The following is a 15,328-nucleotide window of genomic DNA, read 5'->3' on the forward strand; positions in this document are numbered from 1 at the left end:
CCACATTAAAGTCCCCTCTTCTCCCGAGCCGTATGATCTTCGAGCCTTTCTGAGCACAAACCTTTTCTTTTCTTTCTTAAAAAAAAAAAAAAACACCATGTGACAAAACAGTGAGTTTTGTTTCTTATCATGTAAATGTATGTGTCAATAAAATTATGAAAATTAGAGGTAAAAATATTATTAGTACTGTTAGATGTTCATTCCAGTTAACACGTTATAATCTGAATCGCTTTAAACCAAGAAGAACTTGATTTGTGTCCTTTATTCCCCTTTTTTGCTAAATTCAGGTGTTTTTCACGAACGGGTTAAGACCGTGTTTATTAGTGTCGCCGGGACTCCTCGCAGAAACTTATCGATCTGTAATTTCTTCTCGTATGAAAGTAGTTGGATTATAAACAACATAAAATCTAGATTTTATTAGAGAAGTAACGGAGACCATGCTTTGATCGGACACGGTGCGCCAGGTGGCAGTATTGCTGTTTTCATTGTCTTCAGTCCGCCGACGAAGAAGAAGCTATCTTAGCTTTCTGGGTTGAGCTCGAGCTTTGTTGATCTCGGATCTGATGAGCTCCGACATTCAAGAAGGAAAGTCACCCTGTGGACACTGAGGTGAGACCAGCGTTGCTTTAGTCATTAGAGTGAAATCAGATAGCAGGTTAACTAGGCATGAACATGAACGGCGGGCTGTCTGTGGCTGCGGTGGCTTCTCCAGGAGGCTCAGCTCCACTGTGGACCATCAGGAAAGAGCGCCCACTTTAGACATATCCTAGAGTATTCCCTCTGGATCAACGAAGATGACGCAGAAATAACGAGCAAACTGCCAAGGAAAGCCTTCATAATTCAGGTCTCGGGACATGGGTGTCTGATATTGCCATATAACACGTTATCCTGTATTTTCTGAGGGTCCTCACTTCCTGAATCCACGCCACTCAGTGTTCCAGGTGCTTACTAATGACGCTTCCTTTTAAGCAGGCTTTCGTTCTTTACTCCCAACTGAGCAAAACTGAACCTAAAAAATATGAGACCAAGTCTCATAAGAGACTGTTTTTTGATATCAGAAATTAAATTTGAACAAATAAAATGGTTTCTGATGTCTTTAATTTTTACATATTAAAATAACTTATACAAGTAAAAAAAAAAAGTTTTAGACTTTAAGATTTCAGTTCTCATTAGTCAGTAATCAGTTCAAACAGATAACAATTAGAATGTCAAGATGTTAAAATGAAAGTTACTTGTTCAGATTGAATTTGTGATATCAAGAAAGTCCAGATGAAAAGCGAAAACAGCTTGGAATAATGAGTCGGCCTTCAGGTTGTACAACATACAGTAGCAGGTCAATACCAAGCTGCTACGTATGGCAGCACTTGGTTCTCTTGATCTTATGGGTGATATATAACCTTCAAGTGTTATCTATTTACAATGTTCTGTGTTTTCATTACTCAACAGATTTATAATTTGAGGAGAAACAGGGCTGCGTTTCAGTGGAAGCAGTACAGATCAAACTTAAAAATATAGAATTAGTGATTTGTGTTAAGATCTGACTTCTTATTAAGCTCTAACTGTGATTTATACTTGCATTAATGATGTGTTTATACTTGCACTCGTGACTAGAGTGTGCAGTGATATCAGAATCATACAAATGTTAAAAAATGAATTTACAGTTTCTACACAAGTGCTTATGCATCGGCATTGACCATTATGTACATGGATTAGATATCAATATGTGCTATTTCCATCTCCAGTCTTCATAGTCATGCGTCTAGCTTGAAAAAAAATAATAAATACTCGTATTGCTGTTCCAGCAGTTATGCATGACTAGCTGTATGTTCACATACCATGCCATTTATTTAATAATCACAATAATATTGCATATGATTAATATTCATAAGCACACTGACTGAAAATAACTGCAATTCTTTTAAAATTCAAACTCATGCAGCTCTGCTAGCTTGTGTAGCCTGTACCTAATCTGGCCAACGTTGACGACAAATGATAAAATATAAATGATTTGAGTTTGCGTGAGTACTGCCGCTATCAGGTGCAAGTGTGAAACATAAGACTGTCGACAGCAGGGTTATAAAAACTACTGCACACAACAATACATTAGCCAATAGCTAACTTGTGTCAATGTCTACAGCATCTCCAGCCATGTATCACAACAGCTCCCAGAAGAAATACTGGACTTTTGAAAATGAGGCAGCCTTGGAAAAATTGAGACAAGAGGCGAACCAGAAGTTTCGCTCAAAAGCCCTCAGTATCAGAAAGGTAAGAACGGTTTTCAGTGTTTCATGGATGACTGTGGTTACCAAAAAATATGTGGATACTGTATGTCATCAAACTAATATTAGGTCTAAAATATGTAATAATTCTTACGTAATAAGGTTTCTATGCAACGAGGGCTCTATTTATTGAAACAAAAATATCCACAAAATTAGTGAATCTTGGACAGTATCACTGTGTAAGTTTGCCTGCATGGGTATACGTATTTACATCTTACACAGATTTGATAATTGCCACAAAAGTTCCTTCTGGAAAGATGAATAGCAGACAGCTCTTGTGTTTGGTAGCTCTTCTCCAGTGCACACAGAAAAAACACTTGGACCTGGCTGTTATATATATTTATTTGTATTGTTTCTAATGCTTTTTTTTTTCCCCCGCTTAACAGCCTGGAATAAATGATTCCATATTTCTTGATCCCCGTGAAGAGAAAGTGCTTTTCAAGCATTATGAGAAGAGACTGCTGGACCTCTGCTCAATATTCAAACCTGCGATGCCCAAATCTGTAGTGGTAATTATTTTTGGTAACAGTTTGGTCAGAGCCTAATGTCGTGTATTCCTCATCATTCTTCATCAAATATTTGTATTCTTCTGTTGTAGGGTACAGCCTGCATGTATTTCAGAAGATTTTATTTAAACAACTCCTTAATGGAGTACCACCCGAGGACAATTATGTAAGTATTATGCCAACTGAATGACCTACCTATGGATTATACATTATATACGAAAGTAGATGATAATTTAATCCAGCAGGCCCTGGAGTACCGTTGTCCTGCATGTTGTAATGTTTTCCAGCTCTAACTAGAGCAGTCATGATCATGTAATTTAAGCTGATGATTATTTGTCATAAATAATTGCAATTAATCGGTTAGAGCACAAGTTAGAAGCTATAAATGCTTTAGTCCATGCTGTCTCTCAATTATTGCATTTACTGCTTTCCTTTATTTACACTTATTGGCTTCAACCCAACAGACACAATTAACACTTTGCTATGCTTTGTTACTGTGAGAAATGTCTGCAGTCAATAACTGTGATTATCTCAAATATCTGTGGTTAGGTGACTGTGACAATTGGCTGAACATGATATGAATATTAACTGGCTAATGTATGTATTATGCTGTAGTTCACTGACTTTCTGACTGTGCCAGAAGTCATTTCAAATGTGACATGTGGCAGTACAGTTACTAGAAGTTACTAGAATCTGTCTGTCTGTATATCTATCTATATAAAAATAATCACATTTTTTCAATTTATTGATTTTAACAATTCAGTACATTAGTGATAAGTCTAGTACATTTCTTGAATTAAAAGTAACAGATGTTTTTTTGTTTTTTTCTTTCTTTCTTGACTTACGCCAGGGTACTCTCACCCTTTTTCTTTAGTTACTGATTTTTCCCTTTTCTCCTTACTGATTTAGTCAGTGACAGACACGACACTTCTACTTCTAAAACCATGCGTTCTGGTTTCTTACCTGTTATTCTTCTGTCACTTGCCCTCCTCCTCTCTCCCTGTCCTCCTCACAACTCTCCTCATTCTCCAGTTTCTGGAGAATAGCAAAAAAAGAAAACACAAAATCTTCATGCAGTACATTTGACTGATTGTGATATAAAATGAACATAGGTATTTAGGAAGTCTTTTCTATAGATGTAGATAGATGGACACAGATACATTTTACAGAATTCATTTAAAATACTCCAGGGGTTTACAAACGTAAAACTCAGTTCTATTTATTTTTTTTAAACATCCATCCATCCATCCATCATCTTCCGCTTCTCCGGGGTTCGGGTCACAGGGGCAGCATCTTAAGCAATGAGACCCAGACCTCCCTTTCCCCAGCCACTTCCACTAGCACTCCGGGGGGGATTCCGAGGCGCTCCCAGGCCAGCTGGGCAATATAGTCACGCCAGCGTGTCCTGGGTCTTCCCCGGGGTCTCCTCCCCGGTGGACTTGCCTGTGACACCTCACGAAGGAGGCGTCCAAGAGGCATCCTAACCAGATGCCCGAACCACCTCAGCTGGCTCCTCTCGACGTGGAGAAGCAGCGGCTCTCGAGTCCCTCCCGGATGACCAAACTTCTCACCCTATCTCTAAGGGAGAGTCCAGACACCCTGCGGAGGAAACTCATTTCAGCCGCTTGTATTCGCGATCTCATTCTTTTGGTCATTACCCAGAGCTCATGACCATAGGTGAGGGTGGGAACATAGATCTACCAGTAAATCGAGAGCTTTGCCTTGTGGCTCAGCTCTTTTTTTACCACAACAGACCGGTAAAGAGCCCGCATCACTGCTGACCAGGCACCAATCCGCCTGTCAATCTCCCGCTCCCTTGTACCATCACTTGTGAACAAGACCCCGAGATACTTAAACTCCTCCACTTGAGGCAAGAGCTTATCCCAGACCCAGAGAGGGCTCTTCACCCTTTTCCGTCTGAGAACCATGGTCTCGGATTTAGAGGTACTGATTCTCATCCTGGCCGCTTCACACTCTGCTGCAAACCGATCCAGCAAAAGCTGAAGTTCACGGCCTGATGTCCCCAATAGGACCAGATCATCTGCAAACAGCAGCGATGTGACCTTGAGGTCACCAAACTGGACACCCTCCGTCCCCTGACTGCGCCTAGAAATTCTATCCATAAAAATTATGAATAGAATCGGTGACAAAGGGCAGCCCTGACGGAGTCCAACTCTCACTGGGAACGAGGTTGACTTGCTGCCGGCCATGCGAACCAAACTCCTGCTTTGTTTGTACAGGGCCTGAATGGCTTTTTAAAACATAGTTCATACAATTTCCATGGAAAGTAGGAACGTGCAGGAAAGCATATATATTTAATAACACACACACACACACAAACATAAATTAAATATGAAAAATCAGGGAGCAGTAGTGGGCTGGAGGTTAGGGAACTGGCCCTGTGACCGGAAGTTTGCCGGTTCAATCCCCAGTGCCGACAGCACATGACTGAGTTGTCCTTGAGCAAGGCACCCAATAGCTCCCCGGGCACCGTGGATAGGGCTGCCCACCGCTCTGGGCAAGTGTGCTCACTGCCCCCTTGTGTGTGTGTGTGTGTGTGTATTCACTAGTGTGTATGTGGTGTTTCACTTCACGGATGGGTTAAGTTTGGAGGTGGAATTTCCCCGTTTGTGGGATTTTAAAAAAAAGTATCACTTATAACCCATTTATAACGTGTGGGTGGGTGTGTGTGATGAGATGTACTTCGCTAGAATGTCGAAAGTAGTCAGTTGGTCATGTTTTGTAAGTTACTAGTTAGCCGGATAGCTGCTAACTAACCTAGCGCTAGCTGGCAGTGAAAGGCTGTCATTAGCAGGCTAGCTATAGTTAACCTAAGTTAGTTTAACAGCTATCGCCGTTTATCGCGGGCATTTTCAAATTAAATGACACAAATTTCCAAGAGCTTACATATAGAGTAGATGTACACTGTATCATCCAGGTTTGAGGACATTAGAAAGTGAGCAGACACCTCTGTTGTGGATAAAGCGTGTTCTCCGCGGTCTCAGCGTGACGGGAAACCGATTCCAAAAGAGCCGATTCCACTGCTCCGTCAGTGAGTCGGGTCGACGGGTGGCCAGCGATGCTTGAGCCGAAGTGTTTGGAGTCGACTCTTGCGCTGTACACTTCAGACGGAGGCGAGTGTAAAGCAGTACAGCTTTAAACATCGTCGAGGACAAACTCCGCGCCCGGAAACGTTTTTGATTCCCTCTGTTTTCTGCGTGATTAGGGTTTCAGTAGAGAATAATTAAAAACGGTACAAGTAACGAAAACCAAAAACAGCGTTTTCATTATTCCACCTTAAAAGGCGCTGCAGGTACATTCGGGCGCAAGCGCACCATTAAGGTAACTGTTCGCTTAGCTTAAGGTGGACCGGAGAAGTCAGAGACCAGAGGCTGAGGCCACTCCAGTCTCTTAAAAAACAAGATAACATCTAACTTTTTCTTTAAAAAACGTGTTTTAGATGTTGAGTATCAAAATATGCTGCAAATACAAATATAGGCAGTTAACCCCCCCCCCCCCCCCCCCCCCCAGAAAGATTACTGCTATTTTAATATACATGTAATACTTATTTTCTCAGTTTTTGCTTTAATTTTATTCTGTTTGCTGATTTTGCTTCTGGACTTGGACTTTTTCTTCTGAATTTTTCTTTTGCTTCTGACTTTTTAACAGGGGGCAGGTTTTAGAAGAGGGCGTTTAGCTGCTCTTTCTATTGCTCAGCTGATTTGGGCTGACAGGTCTTCTGTAAATGTTGCCACTCAGTGTGAACTGCCCCCAGCATGGCGAAACAGTGGTGTGTCCTACATTATGTACAATGTTTGTCATATTGCTTTTAGCTTATTAATGTAATACAGGTTTAGGGGTCCTGTGTTGACCTTTATAAAGGAATAAAACTTAATTTGGGCATTGACAAACAAACTTTTGAGTATGCAGCTGCAAGTACTACCTAGCCTTTTAGTGTCCTCTAGGGCTAACTAGGCGAGCCACACTGGTAATGAAACTAAACTGCTTTCCTCAACTCCATTCATGGAGAGGTACAAACAGGGTTTAGCAGATTTGCTACTAGTTTACTACTATTATTAACATTACATATAAAAACACAGAAGACCTATACGCTCACTGGTAGTTTAGGATGGTAAATAAAATGGCTATATTTGGGTTGTAGATACTGAGACCCAAGGTTTCTATCATTGTAAAGAAATCAGGATTAAAGGTGCAGTGTGTAAGATTTAGTAGCATCTAGCAGTGCAGTGGCAGATTGTAACCAACTGAATACCCCTCCCTCACCCTCCTTTCCTAAGCGCGTAGTAGAACCTGCGGTGGTCATTAGGGTCTCTGCCATCACCTGTCCCCGTTTCATTTTGCTTCTTCATGTTTTCACTTTTTGATGACGAGGATTCACCCTCTGTTGCTTTTTAAATAATAAGTATGATTCTTTCTTTGTCACAATTTGGGTTCTTAAACTTCTCACAACACAAAGTGGTTAGTCAGCACCAGGAACCACTGATTCTTTTTCTTCTTTTTACGGCTTCCAAACGGTTCTGTAGTGCCACCAAATTAAAGCTTAAAAAATGCAAAAGGCACTCTTTACAGCCAGTGTTTGGTTTGACCGTTCTGGGATACTGTAGAAACATGGCCACATGGCTGGTTGTATTGGAAGAGGACTTACTCCCTACTCAGATATGAAGGGGTCATTCTAAGCTATTGAAAACACAATGATTTGTTGTTACAGATGATTATACACAAATGGAAACATGGTTTTGTATATTATATTCCTTTTCTGCTAATAGCACCCCCTAAATCTTACACACTGCTCCTTTTAAAAAAGAGCAGAAGTTAATGAGTCCAGTCTTGGTGTAGGCACTCTATACTAAAAGAATCCTTACAAGTGATAGTTTGCTTTGATTGGGCTTTTGTGTTCTGCTTCTTTCACAGTTGCACTAAAAGAAACCTTTATTGTAAACCAGAGGTCACCAATGTTCCACAAAGGGAATAGTATGGCTGCTGGGTTTCTTTCCCATCGAGCAGGAGAACACCTGATTCTGCTTGTTTAATCAGTTGGTCTCAGTCATCAAACATTGGACTAGTTACATGAGGCATGTTTCTGTTGGGTTAGTATGAAAACCAGCTGTCACACTGGCCTTTTGGAGATGATGTAAATGTTAACCAGACACCACATTTACAGAGAAGAAACGTACCATTTATTTAACTGTTATGATCTTTCAAATCAATATCATTTAAATAAATGAGAGCAGTCTGCTTGGCATCGTGCATGCTGCGTGTTTGTGGAATAGGATGGCTTCACATGTAGTTCATTCACAGAGCAAGGATCATAGAAAGGCTGTAGAATTACTTTCTTTGCATATGGTAACAGTTCATGTGTTAATCTATGGAATTTTGGTCCGCTGTTCTTCCTTTAGGCTGACGTGTGCATACCTGTCCTGCAAGGTGGATGAGTTTAACGTTTCCAGCACTCAGTTTGTGGGGAATCTTCAGGAGAATCCAGCAGCTCAGGAGAGGGCACTGGAACAGATCCTGGAGTACGAGCTTCTCCTCATTCAGCAGCTCAACTTTCACCTGGTGGTGCACAACCCATATCGGCCCATGGAAGGCTTCCTCATCGACCTGAAGGTAGGATGGATGGGTTGTGTGTAGAAGTTGAATCTTTCAAGTAACATGGAGCTTTGAGTGGGCAGTGTGGCAAAAACATGATACTTGAAGACACTTTCATAATACATGATATTCATCACATTTTGTTTTTCTGTGGTTTGATAAGTTGAAACACAGTGTACTAGTAGTGGCATGTTTTGGGGGGTGCATCACATTGTCCAGTCGGTGGTTAGTGATTTTGGGGCCCTAGGCAAAAGCCAGGAATGGGGACCCCTGAATGTTAGTTTTTAAACTGTCTACACTGCTGAAAATGATATCTTGGCAAGTGAAATCATCTTAAATGTTGTTGTTGTTGTTGTTGTTCTATGTAATATTGGTCATTTTGAGTTTCCTGTAAGAATATTATGAGGTTAACTTATTTCTAGACATTTTCTACTTGTCATTTTATTTAGTGAAATTGTATCACTATATTGGTAGACCATTTTGCCTGTTTTATGAAATTTGCTTGACAAAAGTAGTATCTGCTAATATAGTGAGACAGTTTGGTAGGTTGGTCAGTATGTGAGTTAGGTAGAAGTTGAGTAATGAGTACTTTTTTCAGGAAGTAGTAAGTAATGTGATCCAATTACAGTTCGAGAGAATGGTTTATGTTTTTTTGTTTATGTTTTTTATCTTTGGCCAACACTGGAGCTATCTATGCTGACATTAAGGCTGGCATTATGTACGTTCTGCTGAGCCTGTGCCACTTGACTTTTCAGACTAATTCCAAATAAACATTCTCATAACAAATACACACTTTCATGGTTTTCTAAGGTCATAGCACATGACCTGGTAAACTGAACCATTCTAACCATGGCTTAAAAATGACACTTTTTCAAAAATTTGAGAAGCATCTATGGACCTTGGCATTAAACTTCATAATAAATTGTTTTTGGTTATGCCATCTGACATTTGAGGAAGTAAGAAGCTCCGAAGTAAGAAACAGAAGATTTTTAGGGAGTTGAAGTTTTAAAACATGACATTAAAAAAGCCTAAAAGTCATAAAGAAACGATTATATCAGTGCACCAAATACCTTGTTTATGTAAAAGTTTTGTTGAATTATTTGATGCTATATTTATTATATTTGGTAAAATAATGCATGCAAAAAAAATGCAGGTCATGTCAACAATACACATACATGCACATGCAATAATGACATCCATAGTACTGCGATATCATATTGTCATATTGATCTGACCTACATAGAGTTTGTAATGAAGGTTGTGAGTTCATTGCTTGAGACCCAATCATTCAAATTAACCTATCCACAAGATATTTTTCAAGGTGTGATCATCAGAAACGATATGATCTTTCTCTAGACGAGATATCCACTGTTGGAGAACCCGGAGGTCCTCAGGAAGAATGCAGAGGATTTCCTCAACAGAGCCGCAATGACGGACGCTGGGCTTCTTTTCTCACCCTCGCAGATTGCCCTGACCGCTGTGCTGAACAGTGCAGCTCGTACTGGCCTCAACATGGAAACGTGGGTTCACTAAATGCTGTCTTATGTGGAGCTCTAAAACAGCATTTGTTTTAGAATGAAACAAAGTTAGAAATATTGTTCACTACAGTATTCCTGGATATTTTGAATTATGTCCAGTTTGTATATCACACTTGTTAATGACCGTCTTCAAGGCACTGTTTTACAAAGCAGGATTTCTCAGTTAGCCAGATAACCAAGCCCAAAATCCAGCCTTACTAATAGAAGAAGAGTTAAGGGATGTTCCTGTTGGACAATCCTCATGCAGGGCTCAAATAATCTAGTTTACTAAGAAATCCAGTTTTATGAAATCCCCAGATTGTACATTGTACATGGAGCAGGGTTGGTGTCCACAAGAGGGCATGTTAACATGGAACTTCCCTCATTGTACCATCTGAGATTTGTTGACATATGAAACACAGTCTCTCAGATAAGTCATTTGTCCTCATAAAAGTTTACTCTCTACAGATACCTTACTGAGTGCATGGGGCTAAAGGATAATAAGGAGACCCTCTCAAAGATGTATGATGCCATGAGGCGTAAGTATTATTATTATTACTATGACCTGATAGCATATCAAAAATCAAGTCAAAATGCTTTTGTGTCAGGAAATTCAGGATGATCTTTCTGAAATTTTAGGAATAACAATTCTCATTAAGGAATATGAGCTTCCCAGAACAGATGAAGTGAACATCTACAAACAGAAACTGGAGAGGATTCATGCTGAATGTGCCCCAAACACAAATTTGTAAGTACAAAACATCAGATTTTCTCAGCAATCCAATCAACGCGTTTATATGCACTTGAGTAATCAGATAATGGGGAAATTGCAGGTCTACGAGTCAGGCAGTAATCTGATTTCTGCTTTGCAACCAGCCAATAAACTCACAGAAGATGATGTGATGCAAACGTAACGTAAAACTTGAGCTCCATGCTGTGGCTTAAATAAGTAAATTGCGCCTTTTTACCTGAAAATATGAACATACACCATTAAGAATACCATGTCACGGCAACGCTGCTTATTTCTAGTCTGTTTTTGCACATGCGCAGACTGGGAAATCTGAAAGAAGTCAGAGTAAGATTATACATAGTTATTGAGCTAAAATCCAGCTCTCTAACAGATTTCTTAATCAGATTTTTAGGTCAGAGTATGCTGTTAATATGACCATTTGAATAATCAGATAACTGCAGAAATCTGGTCATGATCGGATTATTGAGTGCAAACACACTCATTTATAGCAGTGATTCTCAAACCGGTCCTCACCAACCCCAGAGATGGTCCACATTTTTACTCTATCCAATCTGTTGCAAGTTTGGTTGGAACAAAAATATAGACTGTCAGGTGGTCCCTGAGGACTGGTTTGAGAACCACTGATTGCAGTACATATTCATAGGTATAAGTATTCATATTGGTCATTGAAAGGAAAGCACAAAACAGAACTATAATACAAACAGTTTTATTCAGCCTGGTCAGTTGTGTGGTGTCTTGGTATCTAAGATGCAAAAGTTGTGAATTGGTTTGTCAAATAGAAAAATAAAAATACATGAGCTTTCAGAAATTCACAGGAGTCATATTACATCAGTGTCATGCTGTTTCTCAGGTCAGTTAGATCACTGAACACAGCTAAGCTACATTAAGTTTAATGAAGGTCATTGCCTTGCAGCTACAAAACAGGAATATTTTGGTATATAGTGAAATCAAGTTTGTGGAGGTAAGTACATGCCTAATTAAGCAAAAGGTTTTTTTTGTTTTGTTTTTTTATCTTTAAGACTACCTCGACAACTAATCACGTACAAAAATGATTTGATTCATTGGCAAAGCTGTGTAAACAGGGAACAAATATTTTACCTTCACATAATTGACCAGCATGATGTCAGGGAAGCATAAAGACGTGTTACACAATGTAAAATCAAGATATACACACATCATTTCTTGCATAAATCACACTATGACACCATCCTACTGATTATGTACTGTGAGCAAAGGAGTTTGTAAAAACCCAAGGCAGTCAGTATTGCATTTCTTCATGATGACACTAGGGCAATTCCCAAAACCCCATACTGTCAGTTTGACAGGAAGTGATGCAGTCCACATTAAGTTTCTCAGTCACAGATTAGGTGAGAGTTCTGGGAGGGGGGTGCAGCTTATCAATGTAAACACATGCACAGAGCATGGAGGGGTTGCGGGTGGGGGTGGGGACAGGAACCTTATCTTTGCTTAGAACGTTTTATCCACCTTGTACATCACACAGATGCTGGTTTCTAGATAAAAAACCAAGGTGCAGCATTTCATCAAGCAAAGCAGCTCAGGAAGAGTTAGGATAAGCTCAGCTGCTATCTTTATAGGCTGACGTTTCCAATCGAACGCAGGAAGAGGTTGCATGGTGAAATTTGAGTGTAGTACGTTTCTTAAGGCTTGTACTTCAGGTGCTTCTTGCTTCCCTGATGATTCTTGTCCACTCTAAACAGGGCTTGAGTGCATACTGCAGAGCTCCCAGAGTAGTCTCATACCCTGGGCTGTTATAGGCAGTTGCATTTTTTTTTTTTTTTTTTTTGTAATCCCTAATTATCTGGTATGTAGGGGGACAAATCCAAGTTGATTCCAAGCAGTCCTTCAAAAGCTAGAAGGATCTGACTGCTCATGAATGGACTTTAGAAAGAAAGCTGTTTTAGAGAAGCTTCCAGGGGAGAAATTGGCAAAGGCAGAGGCTTTTCATTTTAGCCCTGAAAAAGATTGCAGTTCAAAAGCCATTTGTCCACACAGCAGTGAGGTTAAAAAAAAAAAAAAAAGGTACCCTGCCTCTTGGAGGACCACCTTCAATAACCTGTGTCCTCACATGATGAGATGTATTTTATGGGGGAGGGCGGGGGATGGCAAAACAGATGGTTTGAAGAGTGGTCCCAAAGTTAGAAGCCACAAAGTCACTGGTCCACAGCTGTAGCTTTGTCCCATGTTTGGATGAGTCCGTGCAGCAGTCGTTCTTATCAGAGGACCTGGATGGTGGCCGCCATAATGGTACATTCAGGTCTGTAAAATTTAGAAAGGTTTAGGCATCAAAGAACTGGCTGAAGATTATAATTGCCTCCATTAATGGGCTGTATGTTAGAAAAAAAATCGAACTTTGAACAGTGCAACACTCATTTTTCTAACTTCTAATTTGCGTAATTTTCAAACCGCAAGAAATTCCTACAAGATTTAAGTGGGGAATTTTACCTAATAGCAGAGCTTGTGAACTGCTTGTAGATGAGTAAGACCAATCAGAAGCAACCTATATACACTAAAATGATGTGTAAATGAGGAAACAACCAAACCTTACTGGCCTTTTGGCACAGCACATTCAGCTGTCAGGCTTGAAGCCACAATAAAATGGGACCTGAAGCTCAATTTATAGAAAATAAATTCAATTTAATTTCCATTCACAATAGTGCTTTGAACATAGCAGTGACATTTTCCCACTTGTTCACACAAAATATAATTCACCTATTAGTGAATTATAATCAACAAATAGTTATAGGTTTAAGTATTAAATCATACCTACCTTGTTCTGTTCTGATGGTGACTTTCAGCTAACTACATCTAATGTGAAACTACAAGAGGACATGGACATGAGTCTATGACTACATGTGGAGGATAAAGAGGGAGGAAGACTAGCATGCTCAGAGATGTGTAGGAGTGATGCTAAACTAAGAAATACAGTATCTACATAATCACATCTCAGAAGAGGCATGCTAGGAATATTCTAATGGGGTCTTGAATGTATTCTGTGCCTGTGTCCTCCAGGAAAAGAAAGCATGGCTATGAAGATGATGACCATGTAGTGAAAAAGCCCCTTATCACTGAGGAGGTAAGTGATGAATTCTGGACCTCCCTCAGTTCCCTTGGTACAATCTTCATCTGTCATATGGTATGTAATGAAAGCTTATCGTCTGTAGGAGTGGACCGATGAAGACCTGGATGCTTTGTGACGATAATACCTTGTCTTCAAGAACAAGCTTTATTTTATGAAGACACATTCCTGAGTTTTGGACAGTTTTACAAAGCTACTTAATCCACGTGTGAAGGGTAAAACCAGCCTTTCAGATTTTGCCACTTAGTCCTACAGACACATCGTGTGGGGAGTTTGTGTTTTTTTTTAATACCTAGACAATATTTGCCTTCTTGTCATACCGATTTATTTACTGAAAATAAAATTCTGTACCTAGTTTCATATAAAATGTTCTTTAAAATGGTTTCCAAGAGACATGGTTACAAGAATGTAGAAATGCTTGGACATTAGAAGACAAGAAAGACTTTAATTTCTCAGAAATTACACTTCCTTTTCATTCTGCGCCCAATCTGAGAAAGAAGTCAGTCAGTACTTTATAAAATGTTTAATACATGCATGCATTCCTGATACAGTCTGTACTATAACAGATTTTTACTGCTGTAAACATTTTATTTATTCTTGCCCTGAGAACAAGTCTGACTTTTCAATTAATCTCAGGGAAGACTGAACCAATCAAAAATATTGCAGGGAAAGGGGCGGGGGGTGGGTTTACGCAAATTATATACTCAGGATTCCAGCAAGAGAATTTATTGGTCTGATATAAAATAATCATACTCTCTTTTAAAAAAAAAAAAAACACAAACAAGAAAAAAAAATCCAGTCTACACCACAATCATAACTAAATGAAACGAAGAGAACACTAGTTTGAGCACATTTTGCATATTCATGACCTTGTAAATCGGTAACAAATTACAGTATAAAAAGCATTGTAGCTCATAATCCAGTTACAGGAGATCGCTGCAGCTTCGTGTCAGTCGAGTTTTCATATCAAGCAGACAAAAAGAGAACGCTTTGGCAACCGTGGTTCAATGGTACTCTGAGCATCATGGTCACTATTTGGACCCATTTTGGAAGAAAGGAAAAAAATTTGTACCCATGATGTGGGGCACAGTCAAACTGAAGTTGCTGTGTGAATAGCTTAAGAAGTCATTGGTGCAGGATTCGGGCCCCAGGCTTTTTTTTTTGTTTTTGTGTCACTGCTGTAGTTGCATAGTTCTCGTGGCGTGGCAGAGGAAGGGGAGGGAGAGTGGGGAAAGAGATGGGGAGAGGTTGCCATGGTGATGAGGGTGGAGCATGCTGGGATCCCACTGGCTACTCCATGGAGACGGAGACAGACTGAGTGACAGACAGAGAGTGGGAGATGGAACTACCTGTTGCTGTTGGACACGTAGTGCGCCTGTTTCTGCTGGAGGAGCTCAGTGATGGCCAGCAGCTTTTTCAGCACATGCTGCAGAGAAAGAGATGAACATAAGACTTAAAAGGAGTATGAAAAATGTGATAAGGCTGTCTGTTATTATGTAATCACCTTTGGGGCTTAATAAAGACAAAGCCTCTAAATAATAAATAAATACTTGAGTGTTGCCATTATT

At 39.8% G+C, this 15,328-nt stretch overlaps 2 protein-coding genes across 6 annotated transcripts in view; one reads left to right on the forward strand and one right to left on the reverse strand.

Moving 5' to 3' along the window:
• The first annotated feature begins 460 nt into the window (after nt 1-460).
• On the forward strand, nt 461-14,535 carry ccnh (cyclin H). Of its 3 annotated transcripts, XM_017724948.2 has the most exons (10): nt 467-609; nt 2,138-2,265; nt 2,666-2,788; nt 2,878-2,951; nt 8,203-8,413; nt 9,752-9,915; nt 10,381-10,451; nt 10,552-10,660; nt 13,694-13,757; nt 13,846-14,535. In XM_017724948.2, the coding sequence occupies exons 2-10, from the start codon at nt 2,149-2,151 to the stop codon at nt 13,876-13,878; spliced, it is 966 nt and encodes a 321-aa protein (XP_017580437.1). In that variant the 5' UTR covers nt 467-609; nt 2,138-2,148; the 3' UTR covers nt 13,879-14,535. The 3 variants fall into 3 exon arrangements, with proteins under 3 accessions (XP_017580435.1, XP_017580437.1, XP_017580436.1); XM_017724946.2 differs by having other exon boundaries at nt 461-609; nt 13,694-14,535; XM_017724947.2 differs by lacking the exon at nt 467-609 and adding an exon at nt 642-941 and having other exon boundaries at nt 13,694-14,535.
• The window catches only part of rasa1a (RAS p21 protein activator (GTPase activating protein) 1a), a 41,725-nt gene continuing 38,807 nt past the window's right edge, over nt 12,411-15,328 (reverse strand). Inside the window, exons 25-26 of one of the 3 annotated variants that reach the window (XM_017724945.2) lie at nt 15,110-15,186; nt 12,411-12,940 (exon numbers count right to left, since the gene is read on the reverse strand). In XM_017724945.2, the coding sequence (XP_017580434.2) occupies nt 12,898-12,940; nt 15,110-15,186 (120 nt within the window). In that variant the 3' untranslated portion in view covers nt 12,411-12,897. Of the gene's footprint in view, nt 12,941-14,268; nt 15,187-15,328 lie in introns of those variants that run through there. The other 2 variants (XM_037531600.1, XM_017724944.2) reach the window with 2 other exon arrangements.

The sequence above is a fragment of the Pygocentrus nattereri genome, chromosome 20 (assembly GCF_015220715.1).
Source record: "Pygocentrus nattereri isolate fPygNat1 chromosome 20, fPygNat1.pri, whole genome shotgun sequence".
In the NCBI taxonomy this organism is placed as follows: Eukaryota; Metazoa; Chordata; class Actinopteri; order Characiformes; family Serrasalmidae; genus Pygocentrus; species Pygocentrus nattereri.